The sequence below is a fragment of the Denticeps clupeoides genome, chromosome 2 (genome assembly GCF_900700375.1).
Source record: "Denticeps clupeoides chromosome 2, fDenClu1.1, whole genome shotgun sequence".
Lineage (NCBI taxonomy): Eukaryota > Metazoa > Chordata > Actinopteri > Clupeiformes > Denticipitidae > Denticeps > Denticeps clupeoides.
In genome coordinates, this window is record NC_041708.1 from 27,039,122 (window position 1) to 27,060,961 (window position 21,840).

A 21,840-nucleotide genomic window follows, 5' to 3' on the forward strand; every position below is an offset into this window, starting at 1 on the left:
TATCTGAACATTAATCAGTACAGACAAATAGACACAAGGAACAGTATATATAATGTACATTTTTAGTATATTAAATTATCTAGGTCTGCACAGTGGTTTCCTCCATGAATGCTTGTTGAATGGTTGAATCGGAATTATGTGAGTGTGAGTGTGTGTGTGTGTGTGTGTGTGTGTGCTCCTGCAGCTGTGACCCTGTGTTGGACTGAGCACTTATGGAAAGGGAGTGAGTTAATTATTAAGTGTTCTTGCATATTTAAAGGCTTTTTTTTTCCTTTTTCACGTTATTCTGCAGTTTTAGGTGGTTGTAGAATATAGAGAAATGCTTTCTCTCTGTTCTTATAATGACAAAAATTATTTTGTCTGGGACTGAATCTAAAACAATGATGGGAGGCAAATGATTCTGTAAAACGAGTCTGAACAGGATATGAGAATACTACTCACATTATTTGGTTAATAAAGGCAACATAACACAATGCTTCCTCGGGAAGACTTTATTGGACATTTGATTTCCTGTTCACTTGGGAATTTCGGGAGTAACTGAGCTGTATTGTGAGCTGTAGAGTGAAATACAAACCAAGTTTGGGTTACCTTAAATAATAAGAACATAGGACTAGAGGTAAGCCACTTAAAATGAAAATATTGCTGAAAATATGACTGCAGTTTGGCATCATGAAACAAGAACAGTGATTTAATCTCCCTAACCAAGTCCAGGGGTTGTAAATTCTTTTTCGCACTTGTGTAAGCACAGAATTCTTATTAATTAATTCCCTGTCCAAGCTGTCAGTTAAATATGGGTAAAAGGTGCCTATGGTATTTTTCTAATTGCCTTTGAGGCCTGAGAATGAGAAGCTTTAAGGCTATTAATTAATCGCTACAATTTACTACAGTGGCCAGTGGAGCCCCTCCCAGGGGGCCTTTATTTCAGTGCAGTGGCAGCCAACAATAAATGTGCGGCTCTTTCCCAAGGTATCAGTGCCTGTCTCTGAGGAGTGACAACTGTTTGGCAAGAACTTATTTTTTTCAGCCCTGTAAGCTCGTGTGACACTTTATTAGATGCGCATAAGATGTATAGAAACCCTTTGCATGGGGGCTAATGCTTGTGTGGAGACCATACGGTGAAAACGAGACAGTATTATAGTCTACATGGACAGAAATAGGGTGGTAGTAGCCTAGTGGGTAACACACTCGCCTATGAACCAAAAGACCCAGGTTCAAACCCCACTTACTACCATTGTGTCCCTGAGCAAGACACTTAACCCTAAGTTGCTCCGGGGGGGGGACTGTCCCTGTAACTACTGATTGTAAGTCCCTCTGGATAAGGGCGTCTGATAAATGCTGTAAATGAAATGAATAAATGAAATAGACACGTTACAGTAAATAGTGTATTACTTTGGTAACGCCGTGGTATTGTGTGTTAATGAAGTGTGCAGTGCTGATCGGTTTAGCTCTGAGGTGAGCTATTACAAGATAATGGTCGTGCCCTGCTGTTCCCTGAATGACCATTAAAATTCCATGGTTTCCACTGGGACTGGCCGTGTTTATGGGGCAGAATGCTGCTGAGTTCTCTCACAGAGATAAAGGAATTTGAATGGCCTTATGGGTGACTAACGCTGAACTTCAACCTTTGCCCGGGAGAATAGACTCCGTAGGTTTGAGCAGCTTCAGCATTCAACAGATGGGTGTGGATGTGGCACACAAATACAATTCGAGGGGGGGAAAAAAAACATTGTCCATAACCTGCCTGGCTGCATTAACCCACCATTAACCCATCATATCGGCCTACGCCCTCGTGCTCAGAAATGCTCATTTCATTTTTTTATTAGAACATGGGAGGATCCTTGCTCGCCTCTCAGGTTCCAGCTTCTTACGGCTTAATACAATATATGCCTTTTCCACTGATAGAAAGTGACAAATATATATGAAATTACCCCCTCTGACTACCGCATATGATAAATAACTTCTTCAGAAAAATGTCCGGGGGGTATGCAGTTATTACTGCGGTCGGCTAGTATTCACATTTCGCAATTAATCTTAACGGCTTAATCTTAACATGTCAGAATGGTGGTAAATATGACTAAATTGCAACTGACACATTTATGTATCCCTCTCTCCGAGGCAGCCAAATAGTTCCAGTGTCTACTGGTAACCCTTTGTTGGGGGTGGGCAAGTTGCCATTTAGGCTCTATGCTGCTGTAATAGGAAAACTAGATTAATGGCCTGCTGGGATTCAAAGACGTGCTGTTTATTTTCTTAATTGCCTGAAGTTAGTGCTGGAGAGCGAAGGAGCCTGCAGGTGGTGGGTGCACGGGGGCCGGCACGGGGGCCGTCAGCAGACAGTAGCGTTCGAGCTTTCTTTCCAAAGCAAGTGAAAACAGTGAGCCGCTTTCACGTCACGGGACTGAAACTGAGAAGCACACGGCTGTAGGTTTCTCACACTTTCGCTCTCAGCCTCTGGTCAATGCGAAGCCCTTGTTGTTGCTGTTGCCACTTTATGTGCTCACCTTTTGGGAAGTCTTTGGGGAAGAGGAATGGGATTTCAAATGTGTTCTTCCTGGTGTTAAATACATTTCCTACCAAATTTTAACTGGCTTTAATGCTGACTTGAGCTCTCCATAAACTACTGTCAGAAATAGCACAGAGATGCCTTAAACAGACACACATTGTATTGAACAATATTCTCATTTAGGAGGAGGGAAGCGATTCTGTCTGTTTGTTGTGGTGGGTGTTCAGGGATACAGGAAGTGATCAGTTACGAAGAACGGATGTCATCCGCCAACAGGCCGCTACTCAAGGCTCCGTCCATGGGAAACGGTAGTGGACGGACGCCCACTAAATGTAATGCAGCGGAAAAAAAAAAAAAAAAAAACGGAGAAAAATATGGTCTGCAGTGAACAGAGTGAAAGTCTGATGCAAGCGGGTGAGCCAAAGCCAGACCTCCAAAGATATCCGCCCGAATGGACAGGGTCTTTTTCATGTCAGGCCACACATTTCTGGGGCATTTTACTTCTGTGTCTGAGAAACATTAACAGCAGGTTATGGACATAAATATTTGGATGGAATCAAAAGTCGTTGCGCCCCTAGGCTCCTGAAGCACGATGGATTGGAACAGGTGGAGACGATTGGAGGTGAATATTGTCCCCGAGATGCTGTCCACGCCACGTGAAGGTCGGGGATCTGGATACGGCACCTTGTTCGGCAGGCTGTATCGGAGGTGCGATCTGACGCGTGGTGACAGGGCCGTTGTTTTTCTGCTGCAGGCTCTGGCCACCGATCCCTGGTGCCTCGGCCCCTGTCTTCCTGCCTGGAAAAGTCATCAGCCAGAGACCGGGCCGGTGAGAGAGCGTGTCGGCCCGCGGCAGCTCTCTTTGGAAGCGAGATTCCAGGCTCCCCGCGGCGTGACCCGCGGATGAGGAGAGTAGAGGGGCTAACCTGCAAAGTCTATTACCACGCTGTAGCCCATAGGCGGCACAGCTGGGGCTCCACACCCCAGAGCCGGTTACATGGCTACAGCATCCACAACCTACATTTACAGCATTTATCAGACGCCCTTATCCAGAGCGACTTACAATCAGTAGTTACAGGGACAGTCCCCCCCTGGAGCAACTTAGGGTTAAGTGTCTTGCTCAGGGACACAATGGCAGTAAGTGGGATTCGAACCTGGGTCTTCTGGTTCATAGGCGAGTGTGTTACCCACTAGGCTACTACCACCCCACCACAACCTACTCGGCACTCTAAATAAGGCTGCCATACCGTCCCTCATCCCGACTGTACAACGTCATTTGGGGAACACGTTTAATGTTGGCGGCCATGAAACATCTCGCGAGGGCGAGTTTTACCGGTTCTGCTTCTTGCTAATGATTCAGCACGTGTTTTCAGCACTGACAAGTGCCACAGCGGTCACAGCGGCCACAGCGGCCAGTGAAAGGTCCCTCGCTTGGGCTCTCGAGAGGGGCTTGTGCCGCATCAGAGGTCGCTTTTATTTTCCTGTTCAGGATGAAACTGCAGATGTTGTCACTTACTACGCTCATGGAAAAAGACCCTCCCTCGCTGAAGTCACCCTGGCCCCGCAGAAAAAAAAAAGTGGTGGCCAAGTCGCATAACAGATGTTTACTGTTTTCCGCAGCGCCATTCGCCCACAGCGCCATATTGATCCACATCCAACCAAAACCGCTTTCCCCTGAGCCACGTAACAAAATGGGGTGATGAAGAGGCGGAGGCCAGGTGTGTATTTGTGTGCGACTTTTATGTGTGTGTGGGTGGGTGAGTGACTTTATGCATCTGGACGGAGGGATGAGAGGATTTTTTTTTTTCTGCTAAGCGGGAGTCTCGGCAGCCTCGTCGGACTCCCTTCTCCTGGGGTCCCCGCAGAAGCCATGAAGCAGCGCGGCTGGTGGAATAACGTGTTTAAATTGGCGGGCGGGCCGGAGCAGGTGCTGCGAGGCTCAGCGCCGGGCCTACTTTGATTTCACTTCCAGCTTCGCCCCGGCTGTCCCCCGCTATAGAATCCGGCGCTGCTAGAGCGCCGAAAGGTAAGCCGCACTGCTATAATAAAGCAGGGTGCGTCACTTTACTTAACTGTAAGAGGGACAGCGAGGGAACCTGCATGCGGAATGGAGTCGGAGTTTCGTGCTAATTGCAATATGTCCCCTAGTCTCTAATGAAGCGGCCCTGCGGTGGCCTCAGTGGCAGGTGATTCATGAGAGACTCCGCAGACGTTACATCAGCAACATCAGCACGACGTGTTAAGACGCGACGCAGCAGAATACAGAGTGCCTGTGCCACGCCGCCAGGTCCCGGGGAGATGACATGATAAAACTCCGCGTCTCTGAACATGGTGCAGGCAGGACATGACTAATGCTCGGCTCGGCGCTCCAGCTCCTCTGCCTCAAGGTAAAGCCATTAAGGCCGGAGCTATGCAGCCCACTTGGGTTCAGGGCGGGATATGATGAAAACTAAAGAGCAGGATTGAAAGAGGGAGAAATATAGGGGAAAAGCACAGAGACAGTTGCATTTATTGGAAAAGCCCATTCCGGGGGCATTCTAGTGCCAAGAGACACGGCCTCCCCAGAGCAAAACAGGGGATGAGACAGGGATTTGTTCATGGCTCAGGACTGGAACTACTAGGAGAAAAAAAAAACAGACACACACAAATTATACATGAACAACCTTTTCTAACATTCTAGATAGAACTAAGGAAAAGGAATCAGGGACAACCCGTTTCCTGAATAAGTACCGCCCGGCCTCACAAAGCAAGGGCGATTGATTTACTGGTTTCAGGGTCTGAATTTGACCGGATATTAATTTCACACTGGAAATCCTGCCTAAAATTGGACTGAAGTTAAAAACCACTACGGTCAAACCACACTGAAACCGCTCACTTGTCAGATGCAAGCAGGAAGCAGAGAACTGAGGGATTCCCATCATGATGTACAATGCAGAGGTTCCCAAAACCTTTTCTCAGATGCCCACCTTTATTCCATCCATTGCTTCATTTTGACTCAAACACTAATAGTGCATGTGACCAGTTGAAAGTTCGGAAAATAGGGGCCACCCAGGCTACTTGGTCAGTGTGTGCATTGAGGGATTAACATTATAGGTCGCTCCCTGGTGTTCAGATTATCTGAACGATCGGATCTGACCTCTGTCTGAAGGCGTGGTTTGGATTACCGTAGGGTTCGTGCACGGTCCCTGCTACTTCGCTCACCAGACAAGAAACACAGACGAGCCCTGAATCATCTTTTATAATGTGTCTTATTACTGCGCAGGTCCCCTAAATCAACGTCCCTATGAAGAGCAGTAAATAACTGATAGAAGATCTTAGATGATTTCTTACTGATACATTTAGCATTTCTATTTGACACTTGTGGTACAAGTTGCCATTTTACTCAGTGGTCAATGTATGGTAACATTCTTAACATTTCTGCAGATCAAGGCTTTCAGGTTGAAACAAATGAAATTTCCACTTGTGGCCTGCTACACCTGGAAAACAAGAGATGATTTGCCTGTGGAATGATATCAGTTTGTTTCCACTCACATGAACCTGAGTGCATTCCCACTGCTGCTGACCTCAGTGACTTACTGCCAGAATCAATGAGCTCCCGTAAACTTTGCTTCAGAGAGAAACGTCTGCGTTTTACACAAGATTACATTTATATGGAACTCTTCTCCAGAGCAACTTACTGTCCCCCTAGAGCAGCTTTTTGGGGCAGTGGTGGCCTAGCGGTTAAGAATGCGGCCCCGTAATCAGAAGGTTGCTGTTTCGAATCCCGATCTGCCCAGGTGCCACTGAGGTGCCACTGAGCAAAAGCATAGTCCCCACACACGGGCGCCTGTCATGGCTGCCCACTGCTCCCTCAGGGTGATGGGTTAAATGCAGAGGACAAATTTCACTGTGTGCACCATGTGCTGTGCTGCTGTGTGTCACATGTGACACTTCACTTTCACTTTTCAGCTGAGGGTTAGGTGTCTTGCTAAATTGTGAGATTAGAACTTTCAATTTTGTGGTCTTTTTTTTTTTTTTTTTAGCATTTGGCAGACATTTTATGACAATGATGTTTCAACCAGCAATGTACCCGACTAAATGGCCAAGGATGAGAACCACACTTGTCTCTATAATAGTTTTAATTATTATTGGAAGCTTTAGACTTTTAATTAATCACAATTAATCAGTTTAATTGACTGACATTATGATAGTCATTAAAACAATTAGATAATTTAGTGTATTTATTCATGCATATGAACAATACACCACTCAAGACTGAGTCACAGTAAATTTATTGCAGTTAAAGGGCACTCTATTGGTTAATAAATAATGAAAATGCAGCCATACGTGATTATTTCTTCTGCATCCACTGTCATTCCTTTAATGATACTGATTGAAGAAGAACTTGCTGAGAGATTTCCGGATATGGCCGACGACCCGATGGCCTCTTGGAAAAGAAATACTGCGCGGTAATAAAATCTTGGCTTTTTGCACTGGCGGTGGTCAGATGCTCAGGAGGTCGCGAAAGGCTGTTAAAACAGAAACGACGTAAAAATAGTACCTGCACAGAATGGGGGGAAAAATGTGTCGAGGTATGCAGCTGGCAAAGGATCCAGACATTCCTCGCCCCCCAGACGACGGCAACGGCGAGCTGCAGTGGCGGCGAGCGCGCGATGACAAGCCATTCTCTCCATCCTCCGTAGCCATTGTTCTACACGTGATTGACTGAGGAAGGCATTTGTTGTTGCTGGACCTTATCTGTGTTTTTTTGGACTTGGCAAAGCAGGGGGGTTGGGGGGGGGGGGGGGGGGGGTGCCTTGGCCGAGACAATTAAAAACACCGACACGCAGGCCTCGGCACTGCAAGGATCAGGCTGTACGGCGTGAGTCTTGTGCAGGGTCAGTGAAGGTCAGGCCGTGGGTAAAGAGCTTAAAATGGTCCTGCTTCTATGCTCATTTCAGAGGGATGGAATCAAACGAAGTCCTTTGTTAACTTCTTTGTGCATTATTTTTTTTTGGAGAGTCGCAGGTGGAGAAGGCTTACCTTACCCCTCACTGCAGGTTTATTCCTTTCAGGGCCGAGCTGTAAGGTCTCGTTCCTTTTTTTTTCCTCCATGAGGCTCTCCGGGTGAACGCTGGCAAATGCCAAAGAATTCCCGTTGCCTATCGCATTACCGTACACCCTGGACCCGTACGCTCGGTCCCTGTGGTGCTCTAATACTTGATTATTAACTGGAAAGCACTCCCAATTGTCTATTGCTGTTTTTCATTTTGAAATGGCTCTAATTGAGAGCGATGGCTGTAAAGGGAAAGAAAAGCGGGCACAATGGCGTGAAGTGTGCATGCAGTGGGGAAATCGCAGGGGCCACTGAAAATGAATACTTTCCCCTTTACAGCTCGCAGTAACCAAGTTTTAAAATACCCTTTTGTCCTCCCGCAACTCCACTTTCTTTCATTTAGCGAGTTGAAAAGTGCACACCGGGTACTGCCAAAGCCCCTGTCAGGTTATCAGAGGCCGTCTATTCTTCGTTTATTGCCCCTGAAACGATGAGAAAGCTGGAAGCACCGGTGGGCCTGGGGCCTAGAAGCTTGAGCAACTCAAAGATCTCCCCGTTCCTCGCTTCGGGGATAAATAAAACGGTGATAAGCAAGTGGAGGCCTAAACACACCAGCTGCAGCAACTGCGATCGCGAGACCCAACTAAGAAAAGCTAAGCGCCAAGGAGAGACATGGCACCTCCTTTATTGTTTTTCTTTTCTTTTTTAAAAAAAGTACAAGCCATGATCGGACATTTCCTAATCGGAGTCTCCCTGGTTGCCCCTGTCTGGCCAGACTACTTTTTTTTCCCTGACGATTTATGTTGGCAGGGAACCCGAGCTCCTTGACTGGGATCACTATTCCCTTTCCATAACAGGAAGAACACAGAAGCTCTGATAGAGTGGAGACAAAAAACAAGCTCTGGTTCCTGACGTTCGGCAGCGATGGAGTGAGTTATGATAAAGCCGCTAGGCCACCGCCTGACCCGACACGCACTCATCTGCCCGGATGGAGGGCCTATCTTGAGGGGGCAGGGAAGTGAGCACTTCATGGCCGCTTCCTGCACCAGCCTCTGAGAGATAAGGGGTCTTCCCTTTGAGGTCAATCCATGGACAATGCGTCAGAATCATCCTCAGAATTCAATGACATTTATCTAGTCAGGACGGGCTTAGTTGCGTCAGGTCAAGGGCACTAAGACGAATCTACAACAAAGGTTTGTTAGGAACTAGCACAATCAGGGGAAAAGTTGAAGTTTTTTAGATTGTAGAGCTCAAAACTGTGAAACAACACAAGTGAGGTAGAGTAGCAACGAGGTGGGCTCTTCAAAGCACCGAGCTTCCGCTGTGATGGCGGCATTTTCTCAGCATTGTCTTCTCTCAGCCTCCCAGGCAACAGGGAAAGAGGTCCTATGGTGCTTTTCATTCGTTAAGCAGCCCCTCGTGACGAGAACGTGGTGCCGAGCAGTCGTGAAGGTAAAGAGACGGCAACTGAAAAACCGAATTCATGAAACATACCCACAGCCTACACAGACTAGGTGTAGCTCGCGTCAACCAGCCGACCTTCTCATACATCCGATCGCTGTTTATATTACGTCTACGTCTACTCGGTGTGTTATGTCTATTGTGTGACATAACATAAACAAAGCCTTGGCAGCTCTTGCGCATTATACCGAATAAGAGGTAAAGTGGCTTTTTTTTTTTAATGCGCCGGATTTATTGTTGATCTTTCTGTACGTCGTATGTCTACTTTCACTTCTACGAACTCAAACGCAAAAAAAGAAAAAGGCGGGGCCTGTCTCCCGCTGTGCCACGGCCAAGGCGGCACGTTCCATCTCCTGGCAGCGTCCCTGCGCCCGCTCCAGACATGCCGACATTCTGACCAGCGCGGCCTGGCGCGCGTCCGTCACCGAGAGTGACACGGCTGAGCGCGACAAAAAGCAGAGTGCTGTCAGCAGGAGCATTACGACTTTGTAGGGAAGAAGAAGAGGAGAGAGGGGGGAGAGAGAAAAGAAAAAAAAAAAAAAAAAAAAAGACAGACGGGATTAATACATGAATTGATTACAACAAAAATAAAATGACAGAAAAGAGGTGTTTATTTTTCTTGAGGACCAAAATGCAGTTCACATCTCCATGTAGTCAAAATTCATTTAAAATACTGTCGCCACCGTCGGCACGAATAACACCTGAAGCATGCCAAGAATGTGCCAGAGGGTCCATCAGTCAATCCTCCTGCCAACACTGGCCAGCACAAGCTCAAACGTCCGGACGCGGTGTTTGCTGCGGGCCCATATTAAAATGGCTCATTAGTAAGAAATGACGTGAGAGCCACTGACAGTTGAGACCTGCTGTGTTCTCTGTCATTGTCCAGAGGCCTTAAGAAATCTGCTTTTTTTTTTTTTTTTTGGTCCTTGGCACGTTATATTTAAATTTTCTTGCCTGATTGAGCTAAGGGTGAAGTGTAAATATCTGAGAGCCAAGATCCAGTCATATTGTTCCTTGCCTTAATGTTTCATGTGCATCTGATAATTTAGCAGTGCTTGTAAGAATTGAGAAATATTGCAAGGTCCTAAAAAGTGTTGTCTTGTATGAAAATATATGCACACTTACTGACACTGACTAACGCGCTTTAAATGATTTTTTTGGCCCTTTACCCCCGCTCTGGCATGCAGTAATTAATCCCGAGTGTCAGCCAGAGGATGTAGCAGCAGCGCCTCAGATGTCGGTCAGCCTGGCCAGATCCTTCTCCATCTCGCTGTAGTGGCTGCTCAGTCTGCCCACGGCTTTAGCGTGCTCCTCATCCACTGCCTCCTTCATGCCGGCCTGCTCTTTCGCGAACTCCTCCCAGTCGGCCTTTCGCTTGTCCACCATGGCCTGGATGTGTGCGCTCTGACACAAACACGCACCAGTAAGAGAACGCAAAAGAACCGCACAATACTTTTCCCGGCGTGCATAAACATGTAAGCACTTCATAATTACATCCTAATTGCATATCTGACAATCAGATAAATGTGAGAGCAATGCCGTTTGATTAAAACCGCCGTCCTGCTCCTGCCAATGATTTTGGAAATAACAAAAGTCTGAGCTGTCCAGTCTATTGACACAGCTCTGCCTTTCCATACCACATCTCCCGGACTGACTGCTACAGTTCGGAGGGGGAATGCAGTATAATGATGATCATATACAGTACAGGCCAAAGGTTTGCAAATAGCCTACCGTTTGATACACTCGCCTAGGAACCAGAGGACCCAGGTTCAAATCCCACTTACTACCATTGTGTCCCTGAGCAAGACACTTAACCCTAAGTTGCTCCAGGGGGGACTGTCCCTGTAAATACTGATTGTAAGTCGCTCTGGATAAGGTCGTCTGGTATATGCCGTAAATGTAAGTTTGGACACACCTCCTCATTCAATGTGTTTTCTTTATTTTCATGACCATTTACATTGGTAGATTCTCACTGAAGGCATCAAAACTATGAATGAACACATGTGGAGTTATGTCCTTAACAAAAAGTGGAGACGTGACCTCCAGTCACCGGACCTGAACCCAGTCAAGATGGTTTGGGGTGAGCTGGACCGCAGAGTGAAGGTAAAGGGACCAACAAGTGCTAAACACCTCAGGGAACTCCTTCAAGACTGTTGGAAAACCATTTCAAGTGACGACCTCTTGAAGCTCATCGAGAGAATGCCAAGAGTGTGTAAAGCAGTAATCAGAGCAAAGGGTGGCTATTTTGAAGAAACGAGAATATATAAAATGTTTTCAGTTATTTCACCTTTTTTTGTTAAGTACATAACTCCACATGTGTTCATTCATAGTTTTGATGCCTTCAGTGAGAATCTACCAATGTAAATGGTCATGAAAATAAAGAAAACACATTGAATGAGGAGGTGTGTGTACTGTAATTAAAATGTAATTTGTGCCAGAGCATTACTGCCCGAAGAGAACTTACTTGCTGTGCTTCGAGCTCCCTCTGCTGGACCCTCTGTGCCATGTGATTAGCAGCTTCCACTGCACGAAGGCACAAAAACACAGATGTAGTCAGCTTACATCTCACCGCATGTCCAAACTGGACATCGGAGGTCACTGTAATAAAGAAATGAATCACGCTTACGTCGAGTGAGCGCCTCAAACAGGCAATCTTGCATGTTCACCGAACACCTCGGCACGACGTGCTCACTGGCCTCCAACACCATCTTGTTCAGGTTTTCTAGCAGACGGCATTCACGAAAGCCCCGCTTTTCCTCGAGTCAGCAAGGGGGGACACGACAGCGTGTAAACCGCCACGTCCTTTGGACAGAGTCGTTCCCCTCACACGCCCAGCGTTTACCTCGAATTCCCTGACGAAGTACCGCATCTCTCCCTGGATCACGGGCCGGTGGTCGACGAGGCGGGACTGCACGTCGCCTACGTCTGCGGCAAGTAGTAAACACGTCACCATCCTCCCAAATACGAACTCTCCCCTGACGCGACGCCGAACTCACCTTTTAAAATCTTCTCCATCGACACGACGTACGTGCGCGGAAACTCAACGCGGCAAGTACGAGATTTCGTTCGGCCGTTTGCGGGGAGAAAAGACCGTCGACTCGTGACAAGCACTTCCGGTTGGGGGGTCAGGCTCGTAAACACCACGTGTTCGATACATTTACATTTACAGCATTTATCAGACGTCCTTATCTAGAGCGACTTACAATCAGTAGTTACAGGGACAGTCCCCCCCTGGAGACACTCAGGGTTAAGTGTCTTGCTCAGGGACACAATGGTAGTAAGTGGGGTTTGAACCTGGGTCTTCCGACCAACACGCCAGACATGTTGGTCGGTAGACCCAGGCTTCGTTCAGCGAGGTCCCAACACGCCATCGGAGAAACGTGACAGAAGTAGGTTAAAATAATCGGGAAATCACTATTACTAGTAATAAATTACTTTAAACAGGTCTCGTCACATCTGTGAAAGCCCTTCTGCAAGGAGACGGTAGATGTCAGTCTTTCTCTACAATGGGCGCAACTGAGATTGCATTTAAGATTAGAAATTCCTTTTTTTAATAATTAAAGTTTATTTAAAGCAAAAAACAACACCCGAATTATTGGGCAATAAATTAAGTATTTTCTCTAGTTTTTAGCGAAATAATAGAAAATATCAGCATGATGATAGTTAAACTACCTTTATCATTAAATAACATTTAAATCATTTAACACATTCAGATATTTAAACCTTATTCAGGTTTGGATCTTTGTTACGCAAATCCTCAACGTGCACTAACAACCTGAGATAATGTTTCAAAATCTACCACGAGGGGGAGACAAAGCACATGTTTGCAAAATACAGCGACTTGTAACTGTGATATAGGAACAATTAGAACTTTGCTTCAGGAATGGTTATTATTGACATAAGATCTTTTTTGTTAGTGTTTATGCAGTTTATTCAGCATTATGTACATTTAATAATTAACTTAGGAACTAGCTCTGTGTATTTTGTTATATTAAAAAAATCATTGAGCAAAACCATATTTTTATAATCAATAATTTCAGCAATTAATATAATTAATGATTTTGTGAAATAGTATTTTGTTGACATGCTGGTTTTCACAATTGTTTTAAAACACAATTTTGTACTGAATTATTTAACAACTTTATACCATTATCTTACATTTTACAAAATAAATATTGAAAACATTAGTTTTTTTGGACTATGTGATGTAATATGTGGTTGTATTTATTATAATGACAATTATAATTTATATAAGCATGATTTAGTGTGACATTTGCAGACACCCTTGCAAGAATGAGCTCTAAAAGAAAACCAACATCGCTGTAATGAGGAGGCCACTGTCCCTGTAAATCATTTGCTGGGCTACTTTCCCAGGTTTTGCTGCAGAACTCTTGCAGGCAATTGACTCCTTCATGCAACACAAGATGACAAAAGGTCTATATCTTATTTTAGGTCCATTAAGTGAAAAAGTTTGGAGACATTAAAAAAAAGGGATAAAGTACATATATTTGAATTTTACAAAAGCATATATGAAGAATATATAAATAAAATCATCTATAGTATATATATTATAAAATATAATATAAAGATAATTATTTGTGTTAATGTGCCACACATTATGAACAATTTGACTAGACTGTTTTCTTTTTATTTATGTTTCTAATCTGGAATGCACTGCATTGCACTTTAGATAAAATTTGACCAAAAATATTGAAGCACCTGATTTTTAAAAATACATTTCTAATTGAGGCACAGCATCTGTGAGATTTTTTCCCTTCTGATTCATATCAGTCTGCGCTGCTGTTATAGACTCAGGCCATTCCATATCTGCGGCGCGCGCATGAGGAGCTACAGCAGAGATGTGCCCTTGCTGGGATGAGTCTGAGTTTGGCTGGAATCCTGGAGCATTCAGTCCTGGGTAGAACCGTTCTGTGGGAGGTCTGTTCGGATGGTTTACAAATCATACCCACCGGGCCTGTGTGCATGGTGACGGCTTCAAAAACACCCCCCCCCCCCCCCCCCCCCCCCCCCCCCCCCCCCCCCCCCCCTCTTTCTGCAGACCCTAATGACGGTACTCATATTACCCAATGGGTATAATTATTTTGCATTACATTGCTCCCTTTCTCTCTTCCTTTCACTCTCCTGCTCTCTGGCTTGGTCTTGATCTTGTGCCCTTGGAGGAAGCCCTAAGGGACAGAGTGGGTTGTTCACAGCAGACCGAGTGCCACTGATGGTGCCTCTGAACAGGTGGGGGTGGGGGGCTTATTACTCACAACCCAGGCCCCGGGCGGGGCTGCTTTTCCTGTGGCACAGCAACCTGCCAACCACCACCCGCCCCAACCCCAGCTCACCCCGTTTCTCTCTTTATCAGGCTCTGGTCTCCGAGAAGAGCAGGTCACTCATCCCGGTGACACTTTACTTCCCCCAAGTAAGAGTGCGGGAGGGGGCACAGCTGGGGCGGCACCTCCGCTCTTCTGCCACCGTCGGCATCGTGTCTCCGCCTGGAACGGACCGCACCAAACAGAGCACTCACCGCCTGAGAATCAGCATATGCAGTTATCATGTGCTTTTTTGGAAACCCCCTCTCTTTTTTTTTTTCATGCCAGGCAGCCATGTCATACGCGTCTCGCGGTGGTAAACTCCAAACCTCCTTGGGTGGAATCATCATGTCGCTTACGATTAGCATTTGCGGATTTGGGGGGGTGGGAATGTTTTGTCCCAGCGGCTCCATCAACCTGGATGGCATCCCAGCGAAGGGGCCGCTTCCCGCTCGAACCATGGTGTCTTAAGTCAACTTCCGGCAACAGGCGGGGAGGGCGGTGGCAGAGCAGGACAGGGAGAGAAGCCCCCCCAAAACCTGTTGAGGCAGACCTCCCGCACGCCGTTGACAATCAGAGTGACAGTCACAGGAGAGGAAGCGGGGACATTCTCTTGCGTGAGTGAAATAAGTCCCCTGGCAGAGTTACTTCCCCCTCCACCCCCCCGCCATCCTTCCCTCGCCAACCGCGTTGGGAGAGGAATGGCGAGCAGCCTTCTTGACGGTTGTGGAAGTTTTTTTTTTTTTTTAGGGCCGTGATTTTCACCGTGGGACAGAGGGGGCGCCCGGGGGCGGCCATGTTTGGAGCGCTGCCTCGTCAGATTAGGTGCTCGCCGGTTGGGTTTGATGGCCAACCTGGACAGACAAGGCCTGCCAGGCACAAACTGCTCAGGCACATGATGTCAGGAGGACAAAAAAATTATCCACCGCAAGACCAAGGAGACAGATGACACCCAGCAGGAAGCGCGAGCCAAATCTGTAAGCATCCACAATCCAGCTGGCTAGCCCTAGGGTACCTGTCTTTCTGAAGTGGAATCCACATCACCCCATGAGCTGTCAAATTAGCTCACAGGACTGGAAATGCTGAAAAGATTTGGCCTCTCATAGCGAGGAGGGTGTATTATAAAATGTTATTAATTCGTCTTTGCTTCCTGTCCTTAAAAAAAAACATGCACACACACACACACACACACACACTCAAAAAGAAAAGGGTGCATGGGTGTGTGAAGAGAAGGGTACAACAAAAGCCCTCCACCCAGGAATCTGGTAAACACAGCTGTACCTTGAAAAACTATATATACATATAAAACACACACGCACAATCTAACACTGAATCGCATGTGCACGCAAAGTAAATACAGAGAACTTTTTCACCCTCACGAATACAGACAGCCTCCCCTCACACACACACACACACACACACACCGAACAGCCAGAGGCTAGTTTACAATTACTGCCAGTGTTAAGCAGTCACCTGGGATGGATGCTGTGTTTGTGGAACAAGTTGCTTTTTTTTTTTTTTTACATTCACTCGGTAGTTTGCATCATAAATTTAATTGTTAAAACAAAATCTGTGTAACAATACAGATAATAACAAACAAATAATCTGACATACAATAAAAGCTTAAAATTGAGATAATTACACAATATTATAGAAATTATTTTAATGTCAAACGTGTCAAAACAAAAGCCAGTGTTGATATAAATTGCTGATGCTCACTGAAAAAACCTGCAGCATTGATTATGTTTTAATATGAAAATGGACACTGATTGTAGATGTGTGTGCGCCACGCAGGTGCTGTACCGCCATCGCACTGCCGTATGGCCTCAGCAGGTCCTGTGAACGCGTCAGTGTGCCGAGCCCTCAGAAGGGACGTGTCCACCACCTCCTCGGCTGACACAAGCGCTTGTGGAGCCCCGGCTCGCCGGACGCGCCGCCACTGCTGCTGCCGGAGATGGGAGCTGACAGGGAGTTTAGCGCTGGTGTCCAGCGCGGCGAGAGGCGGCCTCCTTCAGGGGGTTGAGCCCATCAGCCGTTTCCCCGCGTCACTGCTGAAAGAGAGGGAGAGAGAGAGAGAGAGAGAGACGTTGCTCTTTCGTCCAGCATCCCCTTCAGTTCTCTGTCTCTCACCACACATACACACAAACACACACAAACACACATCATCCCTCCGGTCTGGCAGGAAGTGAGCTCCACGGTCAGCCAGGTCTGCTGTGTCGTACACATGGCAGCCCTTCAGCCAAGAGACAAGCGAAAAGCAGCAAGAAACGCTGGGAGAGCAGACGCCTGTCTGTGTACACGAACACGTGTGTGTGTGTGTGTGTGTGTGTGTGTGTGTGAATACAGTCCCAGGCTAGGCTTTCTCCAGGGAGCTGTGGAGGCCCCAGTCACTCATTCTTCTAACTGAGCGAAGGGGCTTCCGTCCTCCCCTCCTCGCCACGTGTCCCTGGAGGTGATCTCCCACTGTCTTTAGATAAACTTCACCCGGCCTCAGCCCTGACAATCCTCACGAAAGGAGGGCAGAAATGATATCATGAACGTGCTGAGGGGCTTGGGGCACGACGCACCATCACACTTCTCCAAGCTTAATCATGGTCCAAGAACAACTAATGCGATACCAACAGGGCCTTACTGTCATAGCTATAATAATAGCTGTAGCACTAGGGCCATATTTATGGAGATAGTATAGTTTCAAAATTCACAAATAAATATCACACCATTCACATTTTTTGTTGAGTGTTGTGATTTGTGTTTCCACAGAAGATTTTACATCAAAGTGTAAATGTGAGAAGCTCAAAGTGACTGACAGCTGTCATGTCTCACATGCGAAGTAACTCAAGCAAAGGAACTTCAGCCCACAGTTGTTCAAACTGCGCCCAAAACACACACAATATTTCTGTGACTTTAAAGAACTGTGTTACTCAACACTTATATTCAACCATACCTATTCAATTCCTCTGCTCCTATATGTGGCTGTGCAATGGGGAATGGAAATGACTCTTACTGGTACTTACAGGGGCAGTGGTGACCTCGCGGTTAAGGAAGCGGCCCCGTAATCAGAAGGTTGCTGGTTCGAATCCCGGGCCGCCAAGGTGCCACTGAGCAAATCACCGTCCCCACACACTGCTCTCCGGGCGCCTGTCATGGCTGCCCACTGCTCATGAAGGGTCACTGTGTGCTGTGCTGTATCACAATGACCTGAGGGTCATCTTATTCCAAATGTATCCTTGCTCTGTGGCTGTTCATTTGTCGGTTTTGAGGGACAAGTTTTGAGGTCCCCTCCAGGCCAGACTGTGTGCCCTCATACACCTGTCTGCCAAATGCACCCATATCATCTTGTTAGCCATGCAGCAAAAGCCCATGAAATGGCATTATAGCAAATAACACATTAAGTTAAGCCCCCAGGGGTGACAAGTTCATCTTTCCACATTTTTCTGGTGTAGGCGTCACATGTCTGTCCTGTCTGTCCCCATGTAATAGATAAATATGCAAACAAACAAACCAACGAGCAAACACATAAATAAAGAGCAATGAATAGTCCTAAAAGAGCAGCAGAGCAGCATGAGATTCCAGCAGTCACAAGGGGAGTCATTAAGCCAAAAAAGAAGCGATAGTGTGATGTGATAGGGACGAGCCGAGAGTGTACGTGGAGTTGAGTTGGGCTGAAGATGGTGGACGGGGGCAGGACCGGTGGGGAAGGGGGATGTTCTGCATTAGACACAGGGACTATTGTGGTGGACTGTCCTGGTGCGCTGCAATCACACTAAGATAACCTCCTTCATCAGCGGCCGCATCAACCGTGGCTTTGATAGGGGCCACCAATCCGGCGCCCGCGGTCATGCGACCAGCGGCCTCGCAGTTCAAAGCCGGGGAGTTCAGCGCTCATTCCAGGCGGCATAACAAGCGTGGCGATGGGGCGGGGGGTGTGAGGGAGGAATTGGGCTGGGGTGGGGGGTGTTAATGAGAAGTGTGGGGGCAACATGAGATAAGAGCGCACCCACCCCTCCGGAGCGTCGGGCACAATGCCCCGGCTTTGTAGCGATCCATCTCGTTCCGCTCGCGGGTGCAAATGTCGATTTCACGCCGGCCTCGGCCATGTATGTTTTTCAAAGGCGCTTGGCGATCAGCTGTATGTCATGTGTTGTTAAATTTAGCCTGAAAGAGGAACTTTCTTCTCCGATCTCATTCCCCCCCTCCCCGCCACAGCCTCACCCAAGCCCCATGGCTCCCCTCCCGCGACACAGAATGGCTTCTGGGGTTCGGCTAAACAAGAGCGCAACCCAGCATTGTTGACTCTCGTTTTGGCTTGACAGACAAGGCTGCGGGGCAGCCGGCCGCCATGGGCTGCCATAAAGCGAGCTGCACGCTCCTGTATCACGTGGTCACACTCACTGCCCGGCTCAGGTCAAACGATGCGCACCTTCCTGCGCTTCTTCTGCGTGATATGTAATCGATTTCACACCACGCTCGCTCGTCAACTAAAGAGCTACTAATCTGCATAGATCCGTCGCGAAACTTCCCTGACAGCCATTAATCTTTCCTTTAGCCATGGTTACACACACTGAAGCCAAAAAAAACAGAAACCAATGCCGGGACTGTGAGGAAACATCTCACCAAGTTTATAATGATGCGGTGGGCGTCAACATGGCAAAATAACCTTGAGGATGTTCTTGTAATGATACTACAGGTTAACGTTTAATTATGGCTGCTGTGTCAGCCGACACTTTATGAAAGTTTAGCTATTGATCCGTCGTGTGTCAGGTGACCATAAATAATGTAACGGCATGGACGTGATACTTGAAGAGACGCATTTAAATGACAATGTTGTGAGCGATTGTCAAGACAAGGATTCCTTCTGGCCAGTAAGGATAAAAGAACAGAAGCATCAAGAAATGTCTACTTACAGTAAACTGTACGTTTCAAGAAGTTGAGATGTGGCCCTGTGGTTATTATGCATGTTGTCTGACACAAGATCCCTGGAAAAAGCTCCAGTCGCTCAGTGAAGGAAAAAGACTCAGGGCAGTGGGTGAAGGCGGGGGGACAGGGTGGGTGACTGTAGACCCCAGCTGTCTCCCCGTGACACCCCCGCTTTTTTGACTTCTTCCTGCCAACATGCGCACAGGGCTTGGGCCCATCAGGCTGAGGTAGGTTGTGTTTGTATATGTGCGTCATGTGAGTTTGTAGTTATGAACGATTGAGCGTGTATGTGTGCGCAAGGGCAGACAGGATGGGTGTGTGTGTGTGTGTGTGTGTGTGTGTGGGGGGGTGTCGCGTGAACAGCAGCGACGGCCGTGGTGGCGCCAGCTTCATGCCCCCAGTCCAGTGTGAACGCACTGAGCGGTGATGCCTGCCGGGCCGGGGGACACTGAGGCACGAGTAAAAGGTGCACTTTCTGGTTCATCGCCACCACTGTCAAGGTTAATCCATTAACAGCTTGCCGACTGGCAGCCCCCGTTTGCGACGTACTGTACACACTCACAACTAATGCCCTGTTTGGCCAGGATCACGTTACACCTACATCTGCACCACAGCAACTGTGGGATCTTCAGGACCAAATCAATGTAAAGGTATACTTGTTATTCTGATATTCTGGATGGTATGATTAAATTAAAACCTCAAGTAAATGCAAGATAAATTTGGATTGTTAATTTTTTTTTTATTTACATAAGATACACAATGCAAATGTTTACTAAGCTAACACCAAATGTATGTATATTTTGTGTCTGTATAAATATATATAAACACACACACACACTCTTAGGTATAAATTTATATATTTAGTTGAATCTATTCGAACGTGGTAGTGGTGGCCTAGCAGTTAAGGAAGCGGCCGCATAATCAGAAGGTTGCCGGTTCGAATCCCGATCTACCAAGGGGCCACTGAGTAAAGGAGCGTCCCCACACACCTGTCGTGGCTGCCCACTGCTCACCAAGGGTGATGGTTAAAAGCAGAGGACACATTTCATTGTGTCACCGTGTGCTGTGCTGCTGTGTATCACTTCACTTTCATATTGTTTATCAGTAATAATAATAGTTTCTATTTAGATTTAATGTAAAACTTTTAATTTGCCCTAAAATACTGTTTATCTAATGTAAACAGGTCATTTCAGAGACTGCACACCACTTTGAATACATAAATCCATTTTCATATTTCTCTGCCAAGCATGTCATGTTATTTTATGTTGTTCGTTAGGCAAAACATGATGAGATAGGGGGGAAATGGTGCTGCCAGTGAAACCCTAATTTCACTCCAGGTTTAAATTAATTAGTCAAGCTGTATAAAACAGACCTGCATCAGAATGCAGCAGGAATTAAAAAACGCACTGCCACATGTGACGCATATGCAAATGAGCCTAATCACAATGATAATGAGTGCTTCTTTACTCGCTTGCTGGTGGTCATTAGAGGGGTAGCTAAGGGCACTGACCGTGTCCTGCCCCTCACCCCCTTTAAAACACGAACCCAGAATCACTGCAGGCGCAACGGTATGTTCTCCCAGCTTCCAGCCTCCAGAGCGCAGAAGGCCGCCTTTTTAAAAAGTATCCTCTTTGTCATGGGGTTTCAGTTGCAATTACTTTTAGTATCACTTCACACGGGAGCCCTGAGCTCCCCCCAAGACATCCTATCAGAAGACATTAGCACAGGAGGGCACATTAAAGTTCCCTGGCAAGACCTGTGGGGCACAGGGTTGACTATAGGAAGCGGGTAGATGTTAACGGATACCTTCTTGTGGCAACGCTGCTCTGATTGCCGCGCAACCAGCTCGGTTGTCTATGTCGATTTCTGCTCATCTGGATAAGGAATTTGTAATTTATGCTCTTATGGCATAACTTCAGCTTGGGGCCTGGCCGACTGGGGTTGTTGTCCAAACTCATCCAAGAGAATGAGGGTCACGAATGTCTAGAATAACAACTCCACAATGTTGTTATAAAGCTACGTATGTAGTTCATCCACCTACCGTGGCTATTGGAAGAAGATTAGTCCGAGCGGCCAAGGTTGGAGGTGAAGAGCCAACGTAATTACTTACAAATAAGGAGAGCTCCTTTTAACCCCTCCTGGAGCCCTCCAGCCAAACCTACAACTCCTTGAATAAGTGCCTGAACACACACATTGTATGCGTGCGCACACACACACACACACACACACACACACACACACACACACACACACACACACACAGAGAAGCACGCATGTCAGACAGAGACCATGGCTGTGTGCAGCTGAGGCAGGTTCCACCGAGGCGAGCGGCTAATTCTGGAACAGTCTGTCAACCATGGCTGGCTTAAGGTGCGATCCCGGCGCCTCGGGTAACACACATGTACTTGAGCACTTTTGCCAAATCGTCCGCTCTTGTGATGAAGCGAGCGCGGCGCATCACGATTAAAGAAAAAAAAAAAAACCCCACACACACACACACACCTGTGCTCACCTCATGCAGGCATGAGACTACTCGCTCAGCGCAGAAGGAGAAAGTGGGAAAAGGAGGAGAAGCCGGAGATTAAAGGCCCGAGTTCCTTTGTCAG

At 47.0% G+C, this 21,840-nt stretch overlaps 1 protein-coding gene across 1 annotated transcript; it reads right to left on the bottom strand.

Moving 5' to 3' along the window:
* Positions 1–9,587: 9,587 nt before the first annotated feature.
* Positions 9,588–12,120, bottom strand: bloc1s5 (biogenesis of lysosomal organelles complex-1, subunit 5, muted). The gene is made up of 5 exons (XM_028964960.1): positions 11,996–12,120; positions 11,842–11,924; positions 11,626–11,755; positions 11,464–11,522; positions 9,588–10,403 (listed from the first exon to the last, which is right to left on the bottom strand). The coding sequence occupies exons 1-5, from the start codon at positions 12,012–12,014 to the stop codon at positions 10,230–10,232; spliced, it is 465 nt and encodes a 154-aa protein (XP_028820793.1). The 5' UTR covers positions 12,015–12,120; the 3' UTR covers positions 9,588–10,229.
* Positions 12,121–21,840: the final 9,720 nt, after the last annotated feature.